Source organism: Culex quinquefasciatus, chromosome 3 (assembly GCF_015732765.1).
Source record: "Culex quinquefasciatus strain JHB chromosome 3, VPISU_Cqui_1.0_pri_paternal, whole genome shotgun sequence".
In the NCBI taxonomy this organism is placed as follows: Eukaryota; Metazoa; Arthropoda; class Insecta; order Diptera; family Culicidae; genus Culex; species Culex quinquefasciatus.
In genome coordinates, this window is record NC_051863.1 from 31,683,310 (window position 1) to 31,710,726 (window position 27,417).

Consider the following 27,417-nt stretch of genomic DNA (forward strand, 5'->3'; position numbering starts at 1 on the left):
CTGATATATTTTTGAATTAAGTCGTTTTGATAGTTTTGATGTGTTCAGATTACGATTGGATTTGAAAGGCGAAACATGTTGATGCTTTAATTTTTTAAGGTGATATGGGAAATTCTCCACGTTTTGTGTTGGTGTCAATATTCTCAAGCTTTTTTTTCATTTTCTGCTTAAATTAGAATTTGTAATCAAAGTGATATTTCAAGTCTTAACTTAAGATTCGGAGCTTTTCAAATGCCACTTGCTTTTTCCACAAATTTGTCGCAAAAATGCCAAAACAAAATTCAAAACCACCACTCGCACTAATGGACATTAATCTTTCTGCCAACAAGTCTACCGCAAATGCACAGTTTCAGCCCAAATCCAATCTCTTCGTTGACAGGCGGGCAAATTCGTGCAGTCTATTCTACTGACTCACGAAAACCCATCGTCGTCCTCGCCACTGCGCGGATTAATCCGCGGATCCCGCGTTTTCGCAATCCGTCACCGTCGTCGGTCGCTTCCTCTCAACCAGAAAGTGATCTCCGTCTGCATCTCAACGACTTAATGCGACAAGCGAGAACTCAATTTGGGGGGAAGGAATGCCTACCATGGTGGCGACTCGAAGATAAAACTAAAAGTGATTTTTCGTGTTTGAAGGGGTTTTGAGACGTTGCTGTCTGGTGAATTTTTTGACGAGCGGAACTTAATCGCCTGCAAATTAAAACCATCCCCTGGCAGAGGAATTCAGCTTAAGGACCACACCGTACTGTTATCCGAAGACCTTCGAAAAGGTTCGGATGCAATGAAATTTGACACCCTTTCGGTATTCACGATTCCCCAGTTTCAGTCGATGGCCCAATCCGCTTGTTCAAGGTCAATGTCGGTGGATTTCGGATCTTCAAATCTCAAACAAGAAAAAAAACCAAAGCCAAGGTCAATCACATCGTCGAATTGATAGTTGAACGACCTGTCGAATCGGGGCCGTTTTCCACCAGCAGGGTCAAGATGGTTCACCTTAACCCCACCGCCTCCCACTGGGGTGGTGGCGTAGACGCGCAGCATTTTCAGGAGAATCGCGCGCGCGATTAGACGTGTGTCAGACCGTCGTGTAAACAAATCTCCGCGAGGATGAAGAGGACGCCATGCGGTACATGCGGGTCCACCAGGAGGGTACACTCAGTATTGCTTTAAAATGCAGTCAATTAAAAAAAAATACTTTGTTCATCTGTTCTTCAAGTTCAAAGTCTGATCGACTTAGTTAGGGCGTCCAATTTTCCCGGGTTTTGAATTTCCCGGGAAACGGGAAAAATATTTTTGAAATCCCGGGAATTCCCGGGATCCCGGGAAATTTTTGAAGCAGTCATAAAATCTATGTTTTAATAATATTTTATATGCTTTAAAGCTTAAAATTATAGAATTAGCTTAACACCGTCAACTGGGGCGAATTGGGACAACAGGTTTAACTATGTAGGAGCACAATTTTTTGATTTTTCTGGTTAATTTCGGTTAGAACAGACTAAGACCAACAAAATGTGTACATCCATTTCCCAATTTAAAACCATTAAATGCCTTAAACTAGGGCGTCCAATTTTCTCGGGTTTTGAATTCTCCGGGAAACGGGAAAAATATTTTTGGAATCCCGGGAATTCCCGGGATCCCAGGAAATTTTTGAATCAGTAATAAAATCTATGTTTCATTATTTTAAATGAAATTACCATTTGATGTTATTAAGCTTAAAAACATTGAATTAGCTTAATAACATCAAATGGTGATAATCCTCACTTCAATCTAAACAAAGACGACAGTTTTAAAATAGCCTTAAAGAATTTTTTTGTCTTTGTGGTGTTTAGGATTTTATATCAAATACTATTTTTAATTCCAGTATTATTAATTATTTTTTTTATTTGCGAATCAAATTACAGAATTCTTGAGTTTTTTTTTGAAAAGGTTCAATAAGCTTTTGTCTTCCATATGTTTATAGGACCTATTCAAAAAAAAACTTTGGAATCCTTTAATTTTTTTTTGCTTTTATATATTTTTTTATATGCCATGACTAAAACAGCTTAAAAAATTATTTTATATGTCTAAAAAACAAAAAACGACAATAAATAAAATGATAGCAGTCAATGTAAAATTTTAGTTAAGTTTTGAATTCATTGTTTTATATAAAACAAATTTTACAAATTATCTTCAAGTTACTACCTCCAACCGAGGGAAAATCAGAATTACAGTCTAAATAGGTACAGGAGATTTTAGAGCAATACATTTGGAAGTACAAATTGTTTTGTTCTGTTCCTGTTTTAACCGAAGTCATCCAAAACGTCATGCAATTATTTTTTGCTTTAATAGCTGTATTTATTCGTTACATTTGTACGTATTTGTCCTAGATGCCGGTGTTTGATTATAAATAATTTGATGTGAGATTGTTTTTTTTTCAAATTAGAAATCGAAAATATACGTAAATATATCCAGTCTTTAAAAAAATAAAATAATGGAGAAAAAAATTTAAAGCACTGGGCATTTTGCGGACCTGTTAATTAAAATTATAATATTTTTTCCTCAAAAGTTCCCGGGACAAATTATAGAAAATCCCGGGATTCGGGAACTCCCGGTTTAGAAAAAATCCCGGGATTTTTTTCCCGGAAATTCCCGGGATGGACGCACTAGACTTAGTGTCTTCTACAAAATGGTTATAATGATCAGGACTATTTACTTTTTATCATTTCAAAGTTGACAATTTACAAAGGCTTAATTTATTCAAAGTTTGAAAAATTTAAAAAATATTTTCAACGCAAATTGAATGTAAAAAATGATATTTTGTGAAATTATCTCATTCGCTGCAAAAAAATTACTGTGAAAGAGACTTATTTTTGAAAAAAAAAATAGTTTGAAAATGTTGGTCGTGATTTAAAAATATTGAAAATATTGTATTCAAAAAGATCAGAATGATTCAAAAGTTTAAATATTTTAGAAAATTTACCCTAATAGTAAACAAGTTGAACAGTAGTTCTTAAAACCACTGAAAATGGAAAACCAATGGTTGCTAGAACTGATGTACGGCAAGTTTCCTGTTTGAACACCCCGTGCTCAAACTAAATCCAATCCAATGAATCATCTCTGCAGTGAACTTTACGCAGTAGGTCTGGTCGGTTTAACGTTTTGTGATATTTCAGTGCATTCTAATGCAATGGTGCACTATAAATGTTAATAAATGACAAGAAGAGTGCTAGGCGTAATCTAACCTAAGGCACTCTCCAGGATCCCTTCTAATGATTGGCTGCGCTAGGGCTTGATAAGATTAGATTAGATGGTTTTTGAAATAAAGATTTGCCCTTGGATTTATGGAGACATTTTTAAAGGGGGCAACATAAGCTGTTAAAAATAAAAGTTCAAGATGGTATGTCAGAGACATAACCGAAAGACATAGGACCAAACAATTTGAATGTGTTTTTGGATTGCTAGTGATATCTGGAATAAGATTATTTTATTTTGTTTCATAGATTTGTCAACAAAATTGTCATAAATGTTCTCCCAAGGTGAACCTTCCATGAGGGCACCGGCCACTCCAGGTTGTGGCCACTACGGTCGAAATGTCAATTTTCATGTTCAGTATCAAAAACCATGAATTTTGATATCCATATTGCCACAACTCGTATGGTTCTGTTAAAGACCCTCCAGGCCCCGGGGAAACTTGCTTTGAGATCACCGGTCACTCAGGGTTGTGGCCACTACTGTCGGAATGTCAATTTTAATGTACCGTATCAAAAACCATGAATTTTGATACCAATATTGCCACAACTCGTATGGTTCTGTAAAAAGTCCTCCGGGCCCCGAGGGAACCTTCTTTGAGGGCACCGGCCACTCCAGGTTGTGGCCACTACTGTCGAAATGGCCATTATTATGATCAGTATCAAAAACCATGAATTTTGATACCCATATTGCCACAACTCGTATGTTTCTGTAAATGTCCCCCCAGGCCCCGAGGGAACCTTCTTTGAGGGCACCGGCCACTCCAGGTTGTGGCCACAACTGTCAAAATGGCCATTATTATGATCAGTATCAAAAACCATGAATTTTGATACCCATATTGCCACAACTCGTATGTTTCTGTAAATGTCCCCCCAGGCCCCGAGGGAACCTTCTTCGAGGGCAACGGCCACTCCAGCTTTTTTTTCACCACTGTCGAATTGACCATTTTTCATGAGAACCGCCGCATCATAGCGACTTTCACGCCGTCCGCTTCGCTCGAATTTCTTCCTTCTGCTGCCGGTGGTTCTTCCTTCTGGTTGCTGGTCCTCTTCTTCTATTGGCCGCTGCTGCTGCTGCTCCGCGTCGGCCCGACGTGCACAGTTCGAGTGCTCGTTCCAATGTGACTTGCTTTTGCGAAATTTTCTGCTTAAATAGCGGCACAGCCGGAGAACGGCACAAAAGGGGCGCGGTCTCGAATGCATACGCTCGCTCTGATTGGTCATCTGTCCGATTTGTACTGAAAAATTACTCATTTTGATTGCATGTTTTAAGTGCTTTAACTATGTTTAGTCAGACTATCTATGTAGTTAAACAATAGCTGAAGTCTTCCTCTTTCGATTGGTGGTCCAACCATCTGGATTGATTCACAGGGAAAAAAGATATAAGCGTTCAAAATGTCCCCTTTTTTAACGCTTAAAAGTGACGCTTTGGATCGAATTTCTGAACTGGCCCCCCAATATAGTAAGTAGAGACATAGTCCTATGTCAAAAATATAGATTTTTAAAGGTTACTTTTTTCGAAAAGATCTGCTTATGTTGAAAAGAATAAAAAAACGGCCATTTTAACTTTGATTCCTAGAACAAACTTAGATAACAATTTCGGCATGTCTGATCACGGGTTCTTTTTTAGGGGGGTAGTATTTTTTGAGAAATAGCAAGAAAACTATTTAATGCATGTGAAAGAATGGAAGAACCCTTTTCATTTGCGAGGTGAACGAAAATTTTTGGTCGAGTAAAATTAAAATTATCATCATTTGAAGTTTTTGAACATTTTTCCTATGGGACGAAATTTCGCCTATTTCAATTTTATTTTGTTCGAAGTCCACGTGGACATTATGGTTCAAATCTTATCATTTCTTATGGGAAATGATGCAGGAAACATTTATCATGAAGCACGCAACGTGATTGGAAATAAGAGAAAAAAGTTATAAAGGTTTTATTGGAATTTGGGAAATTTTCTGTAAAAAATGTTTTTGATTGTTTTTTTCATTGTTTTGATAAGTTCTCTTTTGAGAAGTGTTTCTGGGCCCATTGAGCATACAAATTTCTACTGAAACGTTTAATTGGTTGGGTTTATGTTCAACTGTTAGTCCTTTTATTAATTTTGGATTTTAACCGAATCAACATATTTTGGTGCGTTTTCATTATATTTTCTCACTTTTTTTGTGAGTACATGGTCCACATGATAATTGTTTATTTGATGGAGATCTGCAGTTTAAATACAATTACAGGGTTTCTATTTCTTAGCCTTTCGTTAATTCGACAATACAAATTTCAAGTTGCAGTTATTAGTAATAACATAAATTTTGTGTACAAATCAGTAAAAAGTTTAAATGTATGCAAATGTACTAAGTTAATCTCAAATAACTGAGCTTTAAATGTAAAGAAAAAACTAGCAGCCAAATTTTAAATAATAAAAAATACAATAAATAAATTGTTTCAATAAACAACACAACAAATAATTAACCACTTTAATTACAAAATTATCATCTGACCTATACTCAGTGGGTCCAAAAAAACTTCTCAAAAGAGAATTCACCAAACAATGATTTCAATATTGAAAACATTGCGGTTTTTGGAAAAGAGGGTGCTCAATTTTTACAGAAATTTTCCCAAATTCCAATAAAACCGTTATAACTTTTTTTCCTTATTTCCAATCATTTTGCGTGCTTCAGGAAAAATGTTGCCTGCATCATTTCGCATAAGAAATTATATGATTTGAACCATACAATATGTCCACGTGTACGTAAAACAAAACAGAATTAAAATAGGCCAAATTTTGTCTCATAGGAAAAATGTTCAAAAAATTCAAAAGATGATATCTTTAATTTTCCCCGACCAAAATTTTCATTCACCCCGCAAATGAAATGTTCCATACTTTCATATGCATTAAATAGTTTTCTTGCGTTTTCTCAAAAAATATTACCCCCCTAAAAAAGACCCCGTATGATATTTGGCCCCATCAGAAAAGGGCTCTTTCCTGATATTTTTCGGGGTCGAAACATTTCGTCGGGGATCCAGGGCAGCTTTTTGGAAGATTGTTTTATAGGATTTTTCTCCAGCAAAGTCACTGAAAATCATTTTTCTTTCAATACCCTGCCATAAAACACCACGACATTTTAAAACATTTCTGAAACAATCTAATTGTAGAGAGCAGCTTCCAGAACAATTTCCTTTTAAAAAAAGTATCATTTTTTGTTTAATATAAGCAGAGATATGCCCAATTTTGTAAAATAAAAGTGACTTTCTCCAAAATTTCTAAACTAAATTCCAGAAAAGTGATGAACATCCTAGAATCAGCAAAATTAAATTCCATTTAAAATAGTAGTTTATGCAACAAGTTGCAAAAAGAGGATTTTTTCAGCACGAGTCGTACATTTATATTGGATAAATACGAAGAGTGCTGAAAAAATCAAGTTTTGCAACGAGTTCCATACAACATTTTTTGCAATTCCAAAAAACACCCATTGAGTGAAATTTAAAGTCGAATTTTCATGTATTTTGTCAATAAATCGTTAAAATAAAAAAAAATGTTTAAAAGCAAGGGCATTTCAGTGAGCAAAAGAGTTCCTCAATTTTGCCCAGAGTAACGAGAGTTTCTCAATGTTCCTCCGAGTTACTCCGATTGCTTTTCACCAATCCCACCTATATAGATCAACCTTGTGTCAGAAAAGTGTGTGTGTCATTGCTAGGGGTTTGTTTATTTTGAAGAAAAAAAAAATGTCTTCTGGAAGCTGAAGTGCAAAAAGACACGATAAGATAAGTTTCTTCGGCAATCCGGTGGACCGCTCTTAGAAAAGGCGGATTCCGTTGCCATCTGAAAGAGCTCTCTAATCTCGTTGTACCTTTTTTCCTCTGCAGTTCCCGGAGCTCGCCAGCGTCGCAATTGCGGCCGTCGTCTCCTGTTGCGGAAAATATATTGGAACTGATGCCGGAAAAGCGTTTTCCAATCCAAAATGGTTTTGTGTATACTGGCCGTGTGGCCAAGTTCTCCGTCGGCAACTACAACTGACGCTTCGTTGCAATGGTCCACTGTGAGGTATGCCCCACCAGCAGTAACCTCAACCTCAACCTGGCCAAGTTCTGCGTCAAGCGTTCGTACGCTGCCAAGATCAAGGAACCAACCAGTTTAAGCTGCGCCTGGTCTGTCCCTGGAAGAGCAATAACTGTCGGAGGCGAGCGAGACAACAACATCCTGAACAGTCGGAGAAAAGTGTTCCCTCTCCCTGGCCCCTGCAACTATCTGCCAGAGGAACCACACTGTCTGCACACTATAAAATTGTGAAATTGTAAAATAAATTAAAAAAACTTAAATAATGTGTTTTAATTTGCCATATTCTGAAGATTTGGAAATCAGCAAAAAATTCCGTTTCGTATTTTTATGAGGCATCGGTGAAGGTAGCCGTGTGCTTCATGAGGTAGTGGGGGCCACACTGATTGTTGATCCGACTAAATTAGTCCTTTTCGGAGAAATCTACGAAGTCACTCTAAAGATTGTTCCCGTTACACTGGAAATTTGGACATTGAAGATTCTGCAGCAGTTTAGGACTAGTTTATAAATCCTTCCTGAGGTTAACTTGCTATCGACCTCCAGCGCGGCAGGAGTCTCCCGGTTTTTCCTCCTGCTGGTGCGCTGGCGGGCGCTTCGGCTAAAAAGGTTCCTGCTTTTCGGAAAAAGATGAAACTGCGTCCAAAACATACAGGTCTGCTGCGGGAGAATTTTGAAAAAAAATGTTTACTTTTTAAGTTGACATTTGCCTGACATTGACATTTTGTTAAACCAAGGTATCAACCTATGGGTGGGAATTGAAGTTTCTCGGGAGTAAGCTGAGAAACTCAGAGTTACTCCCAGAGTTACTTTCCCATTTCAGTGCTGAAAAGTACTTTTCAGCATTTATTTTGAAAAGTGTTGCTATTCGATTCTGTTATTTTTGGTACAGAAAAGTAGGCTATTTCGTCGTTCAAGAATGACAGGTAAAGTAAGAAGTTTCACGACGGAACTGCAAAAAAAAATTATTCCGCATTTTTACGCAACTGAGTGTTGAGAACCGCGATGATTCAACGGATTCGCGCGGGAGGATTGGCCGGCTTGCCCCTTTGGTGCTGTAACTTGGCGGTTATTTTTAGATCCCACAAGCAGCACAAGTTGCTGTATTATACAATCGACAATCCGGTTTGGTGCTAGAGGTGCATAGGAAATGTTTATGGTTTTTGGCCAGGTCAGGCGACTGGGGGCAGCGTAATCGATATATTCCAGGAACGGTGGATGCAATATTTCGGGGAAATTTAGAATCTGTCTTATTTAACTATCAATTCAATTTGTGCGTACGCGATTCAAAGAAATCACGTGTGGAAAATACTGCTCCAATTTGCTGCACTAATTGAATAATGGATAAGCCGAGCAGCCTAGCAAAAACAAGCGTTTACGTACATTTAAAATAGATTAATCCGGCCACTTTCAAAGTGACAAAACGTTCGCGTGTAGTGCGCACGAGGGGTGTTAAACCCGGCACCCGTTAAAGGCCAACCTACGGCGGCAAGATGTTGTGGGTGCTGTGCCGGGGCTGACTGACTGTTTAAGATTCACGGCCTAAACTTGGCCACAAAAGTGTCACTTCGAAGAAGCAAGAGAGTGAAAAAGGCGCTCGTGGCAGAACGCCTCCGGGCCAAAATGTCGTAATGTTACTAACACGCAATTATAAGGAGCCATTAAAAGGAGCGATTGCCGAATTAATTACCCAAAGTGTGGAGTGTGGTTCAATGTAATGCAATCGTTGCATATCGGAGTGGTACATTAGTTCAAGTTTACTCGGACAATTTACAATAAATGATCGATTAGATATTTTAAGCTGAAATCAAGAGTGTAAATTTTAGGCAAAATTACCCCTTTGTCCAAACCACGTGGTTCTAAGCATTTCAATACTTGCTGAAATCAGCCAAAATAAACTCCAGGTTATGGCATCGATTACCTGGCTACAGGTTTCTGTATACAAACGCAAACTCCAATTAAAATTCCAAGCCAAAAAATCGATTAACACATCTGATTTCGGAGAGCTGGCAATGTTTGGAAGCGCGCATCCAGAGGTGTTCTGATCGTGCCGCGCTGGCCAGATCAGCTGCGCGTGGGTGCTTCTGGTTTTTTTGGCAAAAAAAAAATACAGCAACAAAAAGAAGTCTGTTCACACGACCGGAGATCAATTCTTCGTCAAACAGGTGTTGCTATTCCGCTGATGATCTACCTGAAAGCCAGCGAGGAGGCCGGAGCGTACCGAGGCGTGAAATTAGCATAGTTGGCAAATTCTCGACTTGTCGACTGTTTTGGGGCGAGAGTGTTAAAATGGCTTTATGGTGGTTTTCCTGTGTGCCACCTGTCAAATCTTCACCGCGGCCGATTGATGGGTCAACCGTCAACGGACGCTGGGCGTGGGCGAAGAGACGCTCCGGAGTCAGACAGTTTAGCGGCGATTAATTAGCGGCTGTTTAGGTGGCGAGTAGGCGTGACCACCGGACATATTTAGGATTACAAATTGGGCTCATTTGGAAGATCGCTGAACGCCGCGCGACGGGTGGATTAAGATAAACTGTGAGCTGGCCTTTGGAATGTAGGTTAAGAGGTTAGCAACACGAAATTGTCCAGAATGCAACTGGTTCAATAGCAGCCGGCATCTGCACAATGTTTCCCACGAATTATGATAAACAAACCTTGCGCAGTGCTTGTATTTGCAAATTGCATAATACTGGTTGTGAGGAGATTCGCGGTTGCAATTAGTGGTTTTGTAAACAAAACAGTTATTTGGGCAAGGATGTTCAGTACTGACTAAACGTTTGGTAAAAGTGGAATGCGCTGCCATAAACCAAGTTTTAATTTAATATATTTTAAAATTTGTTCAAAAAAATACATCATTTGAATAATGCGTAATTGTCAAAAGTTCAAAATTATCGTTTGCATAAAAAAAGACATTTGCTCCATTTTTGGTTGCATTAAGCGTGACTTACTCAATGGAGTACGCCCTTGGAATTTTTAAGCTATCTCAACTAGTGTGTCATTTCTTGAAAAAATAATCAACGGTTTTTTTTTATCTTGCACATACTAATTATTAAAAAAAAATGTTTCGATACCTTGTGCTTTGTGGCCTTTACAAATTCGTAAGCTTTTAATCCTGAGATAAACCTCTTTTTAATCTATTGAAATATAGATGCAAAGTTGATTCCGGTGAAAATGCCGAGATATCATAGTTCGAAAACGAATGTTTTAACAATATTCACGAAAAAGCCTAAACTTCAGAGTAGTGCCCAATAGAGGACGCAGTTTTTGATTTTTCTTTAAAAAATTGTGTTTTATTTTCTTGATTATTGTTTTATTTTTCAAAAATAAGGCTGGTACAAATTTTATTTAAAGTTTTTATTCCCCCCCCACCTTTCAAAATTGGCCTGAAAAATCAGGGGGCAAAAAATATTTTTTTTAAAAACTTCAAAATTTCAATGGAAATTTAAGTACAATCAGCTGACATCAATTAAAAATGCGTTTTCCTGCGTTTAGAATCACTTTTAGCATGTTTGAGTTAATTTAATTTTTTTTTGAATTTTCGAAAATTTTCGATGTTCAAGTTTTTTTGCAAAAATTTTTGTTTTCGGCAAATCTTTCATTTTTTCATTCATTCAAATGATGTAAAATTAATGATTGCAAAACAACTGAACTAGTATAGAATGCATTTTAAAACACTTTTTTTGCAATTCCGTCGTGAAACTACTTACTTTTCCTGTCATTCTTGAACGACGAAATCGCCTACTTTTCTGTACCAAAAATAAAAGAATCGAATAGCAAAACTTTTCAAAATAAATGCTGAAAAGTTCTACTTTTCAGCACTCAAATGGGTGCTGTAATGTTGAACTTTTCAGCACTTGATTCGAAAATAGTAGTTTATGCAACAAGTTGCAAAAAGAAGATTTTTTCAGCACGAGTCGTACGAGGTCCAACGAGGTTCACCGAGTAAGTTTTTGCAACGAGTTCCATACAACATTTTTTGCAAATCCAAAAAACACACACTGAGTGAAATTTTATGTCAAATTTTCATGTATTTTTTCAATAAATCGTTTAAATGAAAAAAATGTTGAAAAGTGTTACAAACAAATGCTGAAAGCCATAGTTTCAGCCATATTGTTATTTCAATAATATTTTTGCCTTCCTCACTGAGGTAAGGATATAATCCTGCTCTAAAATTGAACTTTTTATTTAAAGCTCGAAAACCCACCTTGATGTATACATACCGACTCAGAATCGAAAACTGAACAAATGTCTGTGTGTATGTGTGAGTGTGTGTGTGTGTGTGTGTGTGTGTGTGTGTGTGTGTGTGTGTGTGTGTGTGTGTGTGTGTGTGTGTGTGTGTGTGTGTGTGTGTGTGTGTGTGTGTGTGTGTGTGTGTATGTGTGTGTGTATGTGACCAATAATGTCACGCAGTTTTCTCGGCACTGGTTGAACCGATTTTGACCAAACCAGTTGCATTCGATTTGGTTTAGGGTCCCATACGGTGCTATTGAATTGTTTGAAGTTTTGATAAGTAGTTCAAAAGTTATGTATAATAATGTGTTTTCGCATATTTTCGGAAGTTGAATAAATGGCAGTAAACTAAACCAAACATCATCATGTTATACATCGTTAGTTAATTAATTGAAAGACCTTTCAACGAGTCCAAAACATTGATAATCTGGCAACCCTGTCTCGAGTTATAACCACTTAAGTGATAATTATGTACTTTTTTGTAGCCGGATCTCACTTAAATGTATGTTAACAATGTCCGGATCCATCATCCGACCCATCGTTGGTTAGGTAATTGAAAGAACTTTCCAACGAGTCTAAAACATTGACGATCTGGCAACCCTGTCTCGAGTTCTGACCACTTAAGTGATATTTATGTACTTTTTTGAAGCCGGATCTCACTTAAATGTATGTAAACAATGTCCGGTTCCATCATCCGTCCGATCAATAGTAAGATAATCAAAATACCTTTCCAATGAGTCTAAAACATTGAAGATCTGGCAACCCTGTCTCGAGTTCTGACCACTTAAGTGATATTTATGTACTTTTTTTGTAGCCGGATCTCACTTAAATGCATGTAAACAACGTCCGGATCCATCATCCGACCCATCGTTGGTAAGGTAATCGAAAGATCTTTCCAACGAGTCTAAAACATTGAAGATCTGGCAACCCTGTCTCAAGCTATTACCACTTAAGACGCCACTTATAAGCCCTTGAGTGATATGTGTGTTTTTTGTATTCCGGAACATAACGAAATCAGACGAAATTTGTGTCCAAACCCATCATATCACATATCACCCATTGTTGGAAAAGAGTGAGGAAGGCACCAACCACATAGGTGGATTAAGTTAGTTTTTTCTATATTTTTTTAATGTTTATGCATCTCTATTGCCCTAAAATGCCTGTAGATTAGACATTGAAAAATAAGGTTTGTGAAAATTCTGCTTTTTGTGAAAACTGCTGTTTAAAAGAATGGGTATTTTTTGAGTTTAAGGCCGTTGCAAATAGTTTTGAAAGTTTATGTTGCCCCCCTCCCCCTTCAAAATTGGTCTGAAAAATAATGGGCAAAAAAAAATATTTTTCCAAAAAAACTTCAAAATTTCCATGAAAATAGAAGTCTAATCAACTGAAAACAATTCTTTCGATGATGTTGAAAGTAAATGTAAAGCACTATTTGTAAAAAAAGATTTAATAAATAAAGTACTTCGGAAAAAAAAATCAACTGAAAACAAACTAAAATGCATTATTCTGCATTGATAATCATATTTAGCATGTTTGGGTTTGTTTAAACATGTTTTGCATTTTTATGAAATTCCAATGTACAGCACCGCAAAAAAAATATTTTTCGCAAAAAATAAAATTTTCGTCAATACTTAGATATTTTGGAAACTAATGATGACAAAACAACTGGACAGGTGTTTACTGCATTTTATAACACTTTTTTTCATTAAAATGTTGAAACCATGGCTCATAATTTCAATTTTAATACTTTATTTTTTTGCCCCCTCGACTTTGGTCAGAGTCGAGGGACATAAACTTTAAAAAATATCTGCAACGGCCTAACTATTAATTTCTGCTTTGTCCTTTTATCACCTACAACTTTGCTTGAAACACTATATCAATAAAATAGTCTCTTCTCGCGATACAGTTTTTTAAAACTACAGTCCAGACTCGATTATCCGAAGTTCGATTTTAGTTTTTTTATGGGACTTTAGATAATCAAATATTTCTTTTAAAATTTTTCGTATCTTTATTGTCTTACTTTTAACATCAAATTCATGTTTGGTGACCTAAATTAAGTCTAATTCGTTTTGTCATTGCTGCCATCTTGAATTTCAAAAAAATCAAATGATTCGCTCTACAGCATTGCCTTGGCGTTCTCGATTGCGAGATTCCTACTCGAAACTAGGTGACCGAAGGCTTGATTGTTGAGGCAATTGCAAACCTCTTTTTACACCTAAACTTCCATCCACCCCGGGATTCGAACTGACGACCTTTGGATTGTGAGTCCAACTGCCTACCAGCGACTTCACCGAGGCAGGACCCAGGGAGACGATTCCTACACCTGGATTGAGCTAACGACCTAACCTCTAGGTTAGACCGGGACCAACATTTACTCCTCTATCCGACCGAAGGCGTGATCAGACAAATCTCGTCTCAAAATTTGCCACCGGGACCTTCTGGGATCAAACCCAGGCCGACTGGGTGAGAGGCAACCACACTTACCCCAACACCACGGGTCCACGGCCGAATTTAATCTTGGATTTAAAAGTTCTAATTTATTTTAGAGTAGTTTGTGGGTCATACTAAAAAAACCGTGATTCGATTATCCGAAGATTCGATTAACCGAAGTGAATTTTTTTCAAGGCCTTCGGATAATCGAGTCTGGACTGTATTTACATGCCAATTTTGCATGGACAAGAGCCAAAATTGTATGGAGACCTGCATTAAAAAAAACAGTGCTGAAAAATACCGCTGAAAACACCGGGTAATTTTGATAAAAATAAATTCCAAACGCAGGGGAATTCATTTTAAATTGATTCCAGTTGGTTGCACTTAAATTTCCGATGATAATTTGAACTTTTTTTTTACAAAATTTAATGCTTATTTTGGGAATTTAAATTTTTCGTTATAGAAAGTCCAGTAAAAAAAAATCGGTATTTTTTCCGTGCTTTTTCTAAAAAGTCTCAATCGTAACTTACATCTAGTAAGAAATCACATAAAAAAACTTCGAATTTCGAATATTCAATTGACTACTTGCTGTGTGCTATCTTGTGACATAGACCATTTTGGTCGAAAATGAGTTAATGATGACGTTTTGCTATAGTTAACAAACACTACAAGATGCTTTAACCCGATTTTGGAAACTCGCTTCCGTTTCTCGGATATCGCAATACACGTTTGTGACATAGACCAATTTATCATCAAAATGATTGTGACACTTGTGACACGTCATACATGTTGTTGGAAAATGTAGGAAATTTTTCTTGTTTTTCACTAATTTATGTACACACATACCTTCTAAAGGTAATGTAACCTTTTGTTTATAAAAATATACTGACAAAACAAACCATCCCCCGGGTCTTTTGTGGTCTCTATTGCAAGTTTCTGCTCGAACCTAGGAGTCCGAAGGCTTGAATGGGGAGAGCTCCCAATCCTCTTTTACTCCAAGGAACCTTCCACCCCAGTGTTTGAACTGACGACCTTTGGATTGTGAGTCCAACCGCCGCCAGCGATTCCACCGGAGTAGGCTTGGTTTGGTGTGTTGTTTGTACTTATGGCATGGATACGACTCCTACACCTGGAATGACTTAACGGCCTAACAACCAAGGCCGGGACCGACATTTTACTTCCTCATCCGATGGAAGGTTGCAGCAGATGGGAATCGAACCCAGAATCATCCGCTTACAAAGCGGACAGCGTAACCATTCGGCCACGCACTGCCAATATACTGATTAAGTCGATTAAACCATTGATTTGAGCTTATTTTAGTTTGTATGGGAATTCTGTGCACACTTGTGACACGTAGTACAATTTTACTTTCGAAACACACTTGTGACACGTGCGTTTCAGATTTTTGTTTACATTATTTACTGTATCTTTTAACTGGTGTAACCAAATTAGTTGAAACTTGGAGCGTTTGTTAAGCGATAGTATACGAACCGTTTGCTTCGAAAAGTTTGAGATTATTTACCAACAAACTTTAAAAATCGATTTTCTCGAAAAGTACTAAATGGTCGTTATCACAAGATAGCGCACAACTGACGCGATGCAAAATGAAGAATTACTAAGTAGCCATTTTTTGGAAACAAAAAAAAAGAATCTTTCAGAATTTGCCCAAATGCCCATAAGCCATTAACATGTCATTGCAGAACGGGTCTACGGGCCAAACTCGCAGGTTTTATTGTGGTATCCCTAGTTGATTCCAATTATTTGAACTCGTCTATCGGCCGTAATGAGTCACATCTACTCCAGAGAGTTTTTTTTTTTTTTTGAGAAAGAACACCACCTCCCAATTTTGTTTGCGTTTGGCTGACCTTGGAAACGGCGCGCGGATAGGCGACCGCCAAAACGTTGGCCCGGTTGAGCGGCTTTCTTGGACAGCGATCAAGTGCGCTTAGCAGAACATAAATCTATCAACTCTCGCCGCCGCACGTACCGCCCGCAGAAGACGTGCTAAAATTTGAGCGAATACTCACAGCAGCCCAGTCAATTTTGTAGTGGTTTTGGGCGGGTAGAACTCTGAGAGTGCGATCTGGGCGCTAATTTTGGATTTATTGCCAATGTTTTTGGCACGACTTAGGTCTAGGAAGGGGTACTTGAGCACGTCCTAAGGGGCATGAAAAGTGGCAATTAGGGGACTCTTGGGGGAAATTTACTATCCTTGGTGGTTGTAAAATATTAATGTTTTTCTATTTGAGATTTTCAAAGCAATCGCATCAAAGGAAGTCCTGCTGAGAGTGGCATCAATCAGCAGCATTTCAATTATCGATTCGTGTTTGGCAACACCAGTTGGATTCTTAAACAGCTTGATAGCCGTTGAAAGGTTCTGATAAGTGTAAGAGTATGCTACAAACTGATCGAATAGTAAACATCTGCTCATCTGCTTTATTTTCCACTTGTCTTCAACCTTTGTTCTAGCCCTGTATCAGAGATAAAATGTACTCAATCCACAACTGGGTGGTTGGGCTTCTTGTTTCTTCTTGTAACAAATATTGAGAAAACATCAAAAGTCTGTACTTACAATTCCGTCGCAGAGCGACACCACAACCAGGGACTTTTCGTCGTTCTCGACGTGTCCCTTGTAGTAGCAGCCCTGGCCTCCTGCATCCTCCGAGTCGTCCTGCTTCCGGAGGGTTTTGTTCGGCCACACGTGTGTTTCCTGTTGATGAAAGATACCAAGAGAGAAAAAAGATGTAAGAGTTGCTTGAACTTTTCGAATCCCGATATCTCCTCCAGGCGAAAGCTTCCCCCAAATCCAGCCACAATCGCTACAATGTATATCATCCAAATCACTCCAGCAAGTGCTTGCACACGCCTCAAATGCTGCCACTTACAATTAGTGCAGTTCTGTGCTGCCCCCCCAGGAGAGACCGTTTCAATAATTTACAGCATAATTAGATTATCTTGCCAGCGCCAAGTCCTTCGAGTCTCCACACGTGTGTGGAACGCCAAGAAATGCAAATTGGCCGCACCATGACCACACGCACCACCCGTGGGGGAAATAATCATCATTTTTCAAGTGCGGCGGCAGCGTGGCCACATTTCCGTTCCTTTTGCCGCTTCCGAATGGCCGAGTGCCCCGCGGTAGCACTCCTCATCTGGACAATTTACTGCACTTAGACCGCGGCCGCAACATGTGTGAATCTGTTTAACAATCTGTGGCGTGGCGTGTCCCGGGCAGAAGTGCACTTGAGAGTATCGCCAGAAGGGGGTTTGGGAAGGATTTGATTTTGGGGGACGGGCGCGGATTAACGTGCTGGGAGGGGGGGTTTATGAGTGGAACAATAGTGGATGTACTGATGGGAAAACTGTGATAACTAGAAAAATGTTGCGTAAATAATTCTTGAGCTCTTTTTATAGGCACCTATGTGCTATAGATTTCCTTCGCAAATCAGATCATTAAAAAAATATATCTTACAAACTTACAAAACAATCTAAAATCAATGTTCCATTTGCACTACTATGATTTTGGCAAAGAATCTCTTCTCAACTTTACAATATTTCAACTATTAATCAGCTGTTGAAAGGTAATTCATATCCGAGAAAAGGATAATAATTGCACAACTAAGTAACTGAAATGAAAATGTCAAAAATAATCTGACTGATGACTTTAGGAAAAATGCCAAAAATGCTTCAGAAATTGTTAACCGAAAATTGTTTAAAAATTGACTTGAAATTATTATTATTATTATTTAAATTCTTATTCTTAAAGTCAAAAACATTAAACATGCAGTTCAATGTTTTTGACTTTTATCTATTTTTTAAATGTTGTAAATCAATTTTCGGAAAAAAAATCAAAACGGGTTTATGGTCTAGCGATGTTTTAACCAAGGTCCAACCAAATCGTGTTATATTTCCAATGTTTTCACCAAAAATATTTGCGTTTAATGTAGTAAGTTTCAATGTATAAATATTCAAAATTGTTCACAAAATTCTGTATTTTGTCGAAAGTACTCAAATTTTCAGTTTTTTTGGTATCAAATATATCGAAGTTTTGTATGATTTTTCACTTCATTAGATTTTTTTGGAGGGTACTTCAAATTTTCAAAAATATCGTATTTTTTCAAATTTGCAATATGAGTGTCAAACGAAGCAAAATATTGTATACTTCTTCACTTGCAAATACTGTATTTTGTCGAAGTACTTAAATTTCCATTATTTGGGTATCGAACATAGCGATGTTTTGTATGATTTTTCACTTCATTAGATTTTTTTTTGGAGAATACTTAAATTTTCAAATATATCGTATTTTTTTTCAAATTTGCAATATGAGTGTCAAACGATGATAAATATTTTATACTTTTTCACATATGCAAATTTTAGTAATTTGAGTATTTTCAAAAACTTACGATATTTTGTCAAATTTTTTGTGATTTAAAAAGTAAAAATAAAGTAAAAATGCATTTAAAATTCCACTTTCTTTGCGAATTTTGAAAATGTGAGTATTTCCGAAAAATGCAGTCTTTTGTGAAAACTGTAATTTTTAACAAAATAAAATCTAAAAACGGAACATGCACATCAAATTTAGCTTCGTTTGATACCCATATTGAAAATCATGAAAATTTGAGTACCTTCGAAAAAATACGGTAACTTGTTGAAATTTTAGTATTATTCAAAGAAAAATTATAATAATGTGGAAAAGCATAACAAATTTCGCTTCGTTAGATACCCATATATTTTGAAAATTTGGGTTTTTTGGGAAAAACACGGAATTTGCGAAAATTTCATTATTTTCAAAAAAAAAAAAAACTATTATTAAGTGAAAAAGCATACCAAATTTCACTTCGTTTGAAATTGCAAATTTGGAAAATTTGAGTATTTATTCTGAAAAATACTGTGTTTGGTGAACAATTTTGGGTATTCATACTTATAAAATTATTACATTTTCAACAAAAATATTTTTAGTGAAAGCATTGAGAATTTAACATGATTTGGTTGAATTACGTCGATTTTAGAAAGATTATAAAAAAATAGCGATCGTCCATTATCGACGATGAGATTATCGCCGATATAATTATCAAAATAAAAATAACGATAGATCATTGTAATCGTGCCTTGGTTTTAACTTCTTTTTAGTTTTGAACATAATGTTTTTTTTTTATTTCAACATATTTTTAGGAGAGCTTAGAACTATGTTTTTCGACATGCATTATATTTTGCATAAAAAAACTTTTTTTTTATTTTATGAATTATATGCCTAAAAATCACCACGTGGTCTCGTGGCGCAGGGGTAGCGGCTTCGGCTGCCGATCCCGATGATGCTATGAGACGCGGGTTCGATTCCCGCCTTATCCACTGAGCTTCTATCGGATGGTGAAGTAAAACGTCGGTCCCGGTTTCTCCTGTCTCGTCAGAGGCGCTGGAGCAGAAATCCCACGTTAGAGGAAGGCCATGCCCCGGGGGGCGTAGTGCCAATAGTTTCGTTTTCGCCTAAAAATCACTAGGAAATTGTCAGATTAATTTTCAAAGTTTAAAACTGGTGATTGCACTATGCTTCTGAAAGATAAAATTTGGCCATCCAAAAAAGCCGTTTTGCATAATAGGTTTCTCCATACAAATTTGGCGGCTGTCTATAAGTGATATGAAAATATTTGAAAATCCGTATCTTGAGATGAAAGTTAGATCGATTTGGTGATTTGGTAATAATGATTGGAAATTTTTAAAAAAGGTAACCCGATTTTAACATTTTCTTTTTATCTATATTTTTTTTATACTGAAAGTGTCAATTTTAGAGTGTGGAAAGTGCATGACAGACGTCGTCATTTGAAACAACGTATAATTTTTTGAAAGATTCTGAATTTCTGAATTATAAATAACTCTCGCAAATTATTGTGGATGTAAAATAAAATTTGCAATTGAGTAGAATTTTGGGTAAATGAATCGTCTTTGAGTTACAACCTTTTTTAAATTGTTTTTTTTTCGGGGAAAAATAATCTTATTTCGATTTAAAAAAAAGTGTCAAATTTGCCGAAATTTTTCAATCGACGATATTCTGAAAAATATATCCGATTTTCAATGTAAAATAATTAAAAAAATCGAGGAGGGTTTAAAACCTTCACTCGACATTTTGAATTGAAAAGCGAAATTAAAAAAAAAATCGGAAAAATATCTGTAAAATTTGATAATTACAACCTACAATTTGGTGAAGACACCAAATCGATAAGAAAATCTTTTCTCATGATTGAAAATTTTCACATATTTTCATGACATTTTTTTATGGATAATCCCCAAATTTGTATAGAGACTTGTATGGATTATGCAGGAGGCAACATGGATTATTTAGAAGGAATCAATGGAAAAAAATAATCCAAGTGAAAATTATAAAAAAAGCATAAACATTGAAATTTCGATCAATGCTTTCAAATACTTGTAATACAATTTTCAACCGCCTTACCGGTTTTTGGAATTTAAAAATTGTTTTTTTTTTTTCAGTTCAGCCAGAGTGCTGAACAGTATTGATAATTAATAACCTACACCTTTACTGAGGACCCTAATCAGTTTTTATATAGATTTATTGTATTTTTAATCGCTACTTTTCTAACCTACAGGAGAAAAGATCAAACAACGTCCGATGCATAAAATATAATTGCACAAAATTGCATGCTTGGAAAAGTTTATTTTCGTTTCCGAAAACATTCGCACCAGCGCCCGCGCCGACTGACCACAAAGTTAGGGGCAGGATAAATGGCAAACACCGGGGTGCAATCGTAACCATTCAAGTGCACATTAATTTTATTGCGCACTCGCGCACACGTGTATATTCGTATGTATGATCTGTGATAATAATCGCCCAGCAGCCGTAGGCAATTACCATTGACGGCACGCCCTCTGTGTGATTGTCTTTGTGAATGCGTGTGTACGTGCACGTCCATTCATAACCCGTGTGCATCGTTGCACTTTCCGCAAAACGGCAATAATGACGAAGATGATGATCACCGGTTCACAGATCTTCCCCCCCATCGATGGGGGACCTTCTCGATCTTCGGCCCGGTCGAGAGCTGGTCATAAACACAAAACGCACCCAGTGGGACATTACACGAGAGGCAGCTCCTCTGCACTCGTCATAAATTGGCACCCACTAATTGGAAAATTACGCGCGCGCGAGCATTTCCCCGATGAGGTAGGACTTACCTTTAAACCGTCCGCCATTACGCCCCGATCGTGGAACAAATTGATGCGCATGCTGAGGCCAAACGCGTCGATGTCGTACTCCGGGTTGGGGTCCCAGATGCGCGAGGACCGATTGCGGAACAGGCCCGTCCAGTGGGACTTGGGCGCGTGCTGGCCACCGGTGCCATCTGGGGAGTAGAAGAAGGGGTAAAGGTTATGTTTTAGTTATCGTCAACTGGGATGGGAGTGTTAAAAATATTTGTTCACGTTTTGTTTACAATGCTGCAAAACAAAAACCTTTAATAGGACGAATTCAATATTATGAAGATTTTTTTTAGAAAATTTGGGCAAAATTTTATGTTGTTGCTCAATTTGCGATTTTTAGGGTGTACCCAATGGTAAACTTCAATTTTCAAGCCAAAATTTTATTTTGAATGTGCAATCGATTCAATGGGACATCTGTTATGTCAAGAAAAATGAATAAATTTGCCTCTACAATGTGAAATTTCGACCGAGCCGCGTAGCCCAGTTACAACGCTTGCACCTCGTAAGCGGTAGATCGGGGTTCAAACCCCGACTCGAACCAACACAACTGGTGATCTTTTGCCTTCTGGATTCGATTGCTTAGTAAAGGGAAGGTCACAAACTGGACCTTATCAAGACACCTATAATTATCAATGTTTTGCCACTTTTTCCGTTTTAATTTTACACCTTCCAAAATTTAAACATGTTTTTTACTGTCTATCACAAAATGCTAAAACCATTGCACAGTGGTCGGAAACGCCGATTTAGCAGGAATCATTTATTTCCGCTTCAGGGATGCATTTTCGAGCTTTGGTGTCTAAGAAGCATTTGTTAAGAATAAAATTCTACATCTTTTGGTCAAAACAATCCGGCCCGCGGGCCGGACCAATTTTTCACTTAAAACTTTCATAAAAACGACCTGCAAAAATATTTTTTCAAACTTTTATCAAAGTTATGTTCTCTGGTCATCTGAGTACCGATTCCATCAAAGAAACCATGAAAAAATCAACAATTTTAATTTTGACGATCAAAAATGTGAAAATTGAGCCGAAAAGGTTGGGCAGGCTTGTTCTAGGGTGGCTCATACAATGCAATGTATCAGTCATGCTTCTGTTAAAAAATAATCAAAATATTAATTTATTCATAAAAAATGGTATTTCTTAAGTATAAAGTGTATTTTTTTATTTGGGGATCAAAAATTACTGTATTTTATCAAAAACACAAAAATAAACTCTATTCAAAGTTTCATTAAAAGTTTATAAGTGATTGTACAAATTTTCCATGATAAATTTCATTTTTACATTTCATCAAATTTTGTATATTATTTTTTCTTGAAACTTGATGATGTCGAAGGGAAAAATTCGGTGTGAATTTGAACCTTTTCGACAGTTAAATTCAAATCAAGACAAATATGTTCAGGCTTAAATATTAAAAAAATCTCAAAGATTTCACAAAACTTAGATTTTCTTACATTTAAAGTCGGACCTTTAGTTTCAGAATTATCATTAGTTCAAAATGAGGGCATCTTAAAAGACTCACATTTTTTTCAGATCCTCACTAAAACTTAAACAAGAAAACTAAAAAAGCAGATTGTTAAAAACGTTTTTTTCCTACATTAATTATTTCGAAAATGGGAATAAAATAAATTACCTGGTTTTTTCTTTGATTTATTTTGCGCACATTTTTTATAATTCTCAAAATCATAGTCTATTAAAAATGTCATTGTTTTTGAAAATTCAAAATTTGTGTATTGGGAATAAAACCTTTTGTTATAAAAAAGAAAATAAAAATTATATGCACGGATAGAAATCCTGTCCGGGAAATCGACAACATTGTTGTCGATTTGCTCTAAAATTCGTTTCGTAATGTTGTCGACCAGTCGTCCGGTAACATTTGCATTGAAATCGACAACAATGTTCTCGATTCTGAAGCGTGACGATTGGGTACGCCTGGCTCAAAACAAAGCACGCAGCCATCCCAAACGAAGGGTGGCGGTTTAATCGGTTTTGAATTGACCGTTGGTTTTGGTTTTTGAATTGACCGTTGGATATTTCTTTTGGTTCAGTAAAACAGTTGATTCGTTTTTTTATTTATTGAGGGAAAAAATACATCATTAATTAACAAACTAATCTGTGTGTGTGTGTGTGTGTGTGTGTGTGTGTGTGTGTGTGTGTGTGTGTGTGTGTGTGTGTGTGTGTTTGGAATATGGGAATACAAGAAATTAGTGTTTTTACAATCTGGAAACATGGGGATCTGGGGATTGAAGAATGTGGAGTTTTTGGGAATATGGGATTTTCTGAATCTGGGAATCCCGAATCAAAATTAGGGAATTTGTGATTTTAGGAACTTGGTATTATGTAATTTTAGAGATTTGGGAATATCGAAATAAGAAAATTTAGGAATTCAAGAACCTGATAATGTGGGATTTTGAGATTTAGGAATTAAGGAATTAAGGAATTAAGGAATTTGGGAATTTGGGAATTTGGGAATTTATGAATTTAGGAATTTAGGAATTTAGGAATTTAGGAATTTATGAATTTAGGAATTTAGGAATTTAGGAATTAAGGAATTTAAGAATTTGGGAATTTGGGATTTTGGGAATTGAAGAATTGGGGGATTTGTGAATTTGGGGATTTGGGAATTTAGGAATTTGAGAATTTAGGAATTTAGGAATTTGCAAATTTGGCGATTTGGGAATTTGGGAATTTGAGAATTTGTGAATTTGGGAATTTGGGAATTTGGGGATTTGGGAATTCAGGAATTTGAGGATTTAGGAATTTAGGAATTTGGAAATTTGAGAATTTGGTAATTTGGGAATTTAGAAATTTAAGAAATTGGAATTTAGGAATTTAAGAATTAAGGAATTTGAGAATTTAGGAATTTGAGAATTGAGGAATGAAGGAATTTGGGAATTTAGGAATTTGATAATTTTGGAATTTGGGAATTTAAGAATTTGGGAATTTGGGAAAATGTGAATTTGTGAATTTGGGATTTTAAAAATTTGGGAATTTAGAAATTTGAGAATTTGTGAATTTGGGATTTAAAATTGAGAATTTGGGAATTTGAGAATTTGGGAATTTGGGAATTTAAGAATTTGGGAATTTGAAAATTTGGGAATTGTGGAATTTGGGAATAAGAAAATTTGTTAATTTGGGAATTTAAGTATTTGGGAATTTGAGAATTTGGGAATTTGTGAATTTGGGAATCTGGGGATTTGGGAATTTGGGAATTTGGGAATTAAGAAATTTAGAAATTCAGGAATTTGGAATTTAGGAATTTAGGAATAAAGGAATTTAAAATTTAGGAATTCAGGAATTTAGGAATTTAGGAACATAGGAAATAGAGAATTTGGGAATGTAAGAATTTGGGAATTTTGGAATTTGAGAATTAAGGAATTTGAGAATTAAGGAATTTGAGAATTTGGGATTTTGGGAATTTGAGAATTTGAAAATTTGAGAATTTGGGAATTTGGGAATTTAGGAATTTAAGAATTTAGAAATTCAGGAAATTAGGAATTTAGGAATTCAGGAATTGAGGAATTTAGGAATTTAAGAATTTAGGAATCCAGAATTTGGGAATGGGGAATCAAAGAATTTGGGATTTTGTGAATTTGGGAGTTGGGAATTTAAGAATTTGGGAATTTGGGAATCTGTGAATTTGGGAATTTGGGATTTTGAAATTTGAGAATTTGGGAAATTAAGAATTTAGGAATTTGGGAATTTGGGAATTTGGGAATTTGTGAATTTGTGAATTCGGGAATTTAGTAATTGAAGAATTTTTGAATTTGGGAATATAAGAAATTGGGAATTTGGGAATTTGAGAATTTAAGAATTTAGAAATTTGGGAATTTGGGAATTAAGGAATTTGAGAATTTAGGAATTTAAAATTCAGGAATTTGGAAATTTAGGAATTTGGCAATTGGGGAATTTGTTAATTTTGGAATTTAGGAATTTAAGATTTTGTGAATTTGGGAATTTGGAAATTTGGGAATTTGGGAATTTGTAATTCTGGGAATTTAAGAATTTGGGAATTTGAAAATTTGGGAATTGGGGAATTTGGGAATTAGTGAATTTGTTAATTTGGGAAGTTGGGAATTTGGGAATTTGGGAATTTGTGAATTTGGGAATTCGGGAATTCAGGAATTTAAGAATTTTTGAATTTGGTAATTAGGGAATTTAAGAAATTGGGAATTTGGTAATTTGAGAATTTAAGAATTTGAGAATTTAGGAATTTAGAAATTTGGGAATTTGGGAATTTAAGAATTTGAGAATTAAGGAATTCAGGAATTTGCGAATTGGGGAATTTGGGAATTGGGGAATTTAGGAATTTGGGAATCGGGGAATTTGGGGATTTGTTAATTTTGGAATTTGGGAATTTAAGAATTTGTTAATTTGGGAATTTGTGAATTTGGAAATTTGGGAATTTGGAAATCTGTGAATTTAAGAATTTGGGAATCTGAAAATTTGGGAATTGGAGAATCTGGGAATTAGTGAATTTGTTAATTTGGGAAGTTGGGAATTTAAGAATTTGGGAATATTGGGAAATTTAGAATTACGGAATTTGGGAATTTGTGAATTTGGGAATTTGGAAATTTTGGAATTTGGGAATTTTAGAATTTGAGAATTCGGGAATTGGGAAATTTGGGAATAAATGAATTTGCTTGTGAATTTGTTAATTTGGGAATTTGGGAATATGGGAATTTGGGAATTTGGGAATTTGGGAATTTAAGAATTTGGGAATTTGGGAATTTAAGAATTTGGGAATTTAAGAATTTTGAAATTTTAGAATTTGGGAATTTAGGAATTTAGGAATTTGGGAATTTGAGAATTTGGGTATTTTTAATTTTAGAATTTCAGAATCTTAGAATTTTAAAATTTTAGAATTTTAGAATTTTAGAATTTTAGAATTTTAGAATTTTAGAATTTTAGAATTTTAGAATTTTAAAATTTTAGAATTTTAGAATTTTAGAATTTTAGAATTTTAAAATTTTAGAATTTTCGAATTTTAGAATTTTAGAACTTTAGAATTTTAGAATTTTAGAATTTTAGAATTTTAGAATTTTAGAATTTTAGAATCTTAGAATCTTAGAATTTTAAAATTTTAAAATTTTAGAATTTTAGAATTTTAGAATTTTAGAATTTTAGAATTTTAGAATTTTAGAATTTTAGAATTTTAGAATTTTAGAATTTTAGAATTTTAGAATTTTAGAATTTTAGAATTTTAGAATTTTAGAATTTTAGAATTTTAGAATTTTAGAATTTTAGAATTTTAGAATTTAGAATTTTAGAATTTTAGAATTTTAGAATTTTAGAATTTTAGAATTTTAGAATTTTAGAATTTTAGAATTTTAGAATTTTAGAATTTTAGAATTTTAGAATTTTAGAATTTTAGAATTTTAGAATTTTAGAATTTTAGAATTTTAGAATTTTAGAATTTTAGAATTTTAGAATTTTAGAATTTTAGAATTTTAGAATTTTAGAATTTCAGAATTTTAGAATTTTAGAATTTTAGAAATTTAGAATTTTAGAATTTTAGAATTTTAGAATTTTAGAATCTTAGAATTTAAGAATTTTAAAATTTTAGGTGGTAGAGTGTAATGTGGTGTGTGTTTGTGGGTGTTCAGCGCTTTCTGCAGGACCGAAGCTTGACCGCTATCGGCTCCAGGATGCTCGACGGAGTTCGAGTTGGGTTGATGCGTCTTGTCCCGGGCAGCTTTTCCTGCCGTCGTGGTGCAATCTGAGGTGGCTGGAGATCTGGTGGAAGAGGACGGCGTCGCAGCCTGTGGAGGGAGGAAGGTCGATTAGATCGATCGATTACGAGTTTTGGGGAGAATTTGTTTATCAATCTTACCAACTTTCTGAGGGTTTCAACGGCCCGTTGAAGATTTTTTCCCGCTGAAAAAAGAAGGAGGAGGAGGAGGAGGAGGAGGAGGAGGAGGAGGAGGAGGAGGAGGAGGAGGAGGAGGAGGAGGAGGAGGAGGAGGAGGAGGAGGAGGAGGAGGAGGAGGAGGAGGAGGAGGAGGAGGAGGAGGAGGAGGAGGAGGAGGAGGAGGAGGAGGAGGAGGAGGAGGAGGAGGAGGAGGAGGAGGAGGAGGAGGAGGAGGAGGAGGAGGAGGAGGAGGAGGAGGAGGAGGAAGAGGAGGAGGAGGAGGAGGAGGAGGAGGAGAGGAGGAGGAGGAGGAGGAGGAGGAGGAGGAGGAGGAGGAGGAGGAGGAGGAGGAGGAGGAGGAGGAGGAGGAGGAGAAGAAGAATTGCTACCCAAGTGTCCAACTGAAAACACCGCCAACAAAGTCGTTCC

General features: G+C 36.1%; 1 protein-coding gene across 4 annotated transcripts in view; it reads right to left on the reverse strand.

The window, feature by feature from the left end:
* LOC6043247 (A disintegrin and metalloproteinase with thrombospondin motifs 9) overlaps positions 1 to 27,417 on the reverse strand; it is a 355,560-nt gene that overhangs the window by 118,942 nt on the left and 209,201 nt on the right. For all 4 annotated transcript variants that reach the window (XM_038259917.1, XM_038259918.1, XM_038259916.1 and 1 more), the window contains 2 exons: positions 21,118 to 21,284; positions 16,508 to 16,645 (listed from right to left, as the gene is read on the reverse strand). In XM_038259917.1, coding sequence (XP_038115845.1) covers positions 16,508 to 16,645; positions 21,118 to 21,284 — 305 coding nt within the window. The remainder of the gene's footprint in view (positions 1 to 16,507; positions 16,646 to 21,117; positions 21,285 to 27,417) is intronic.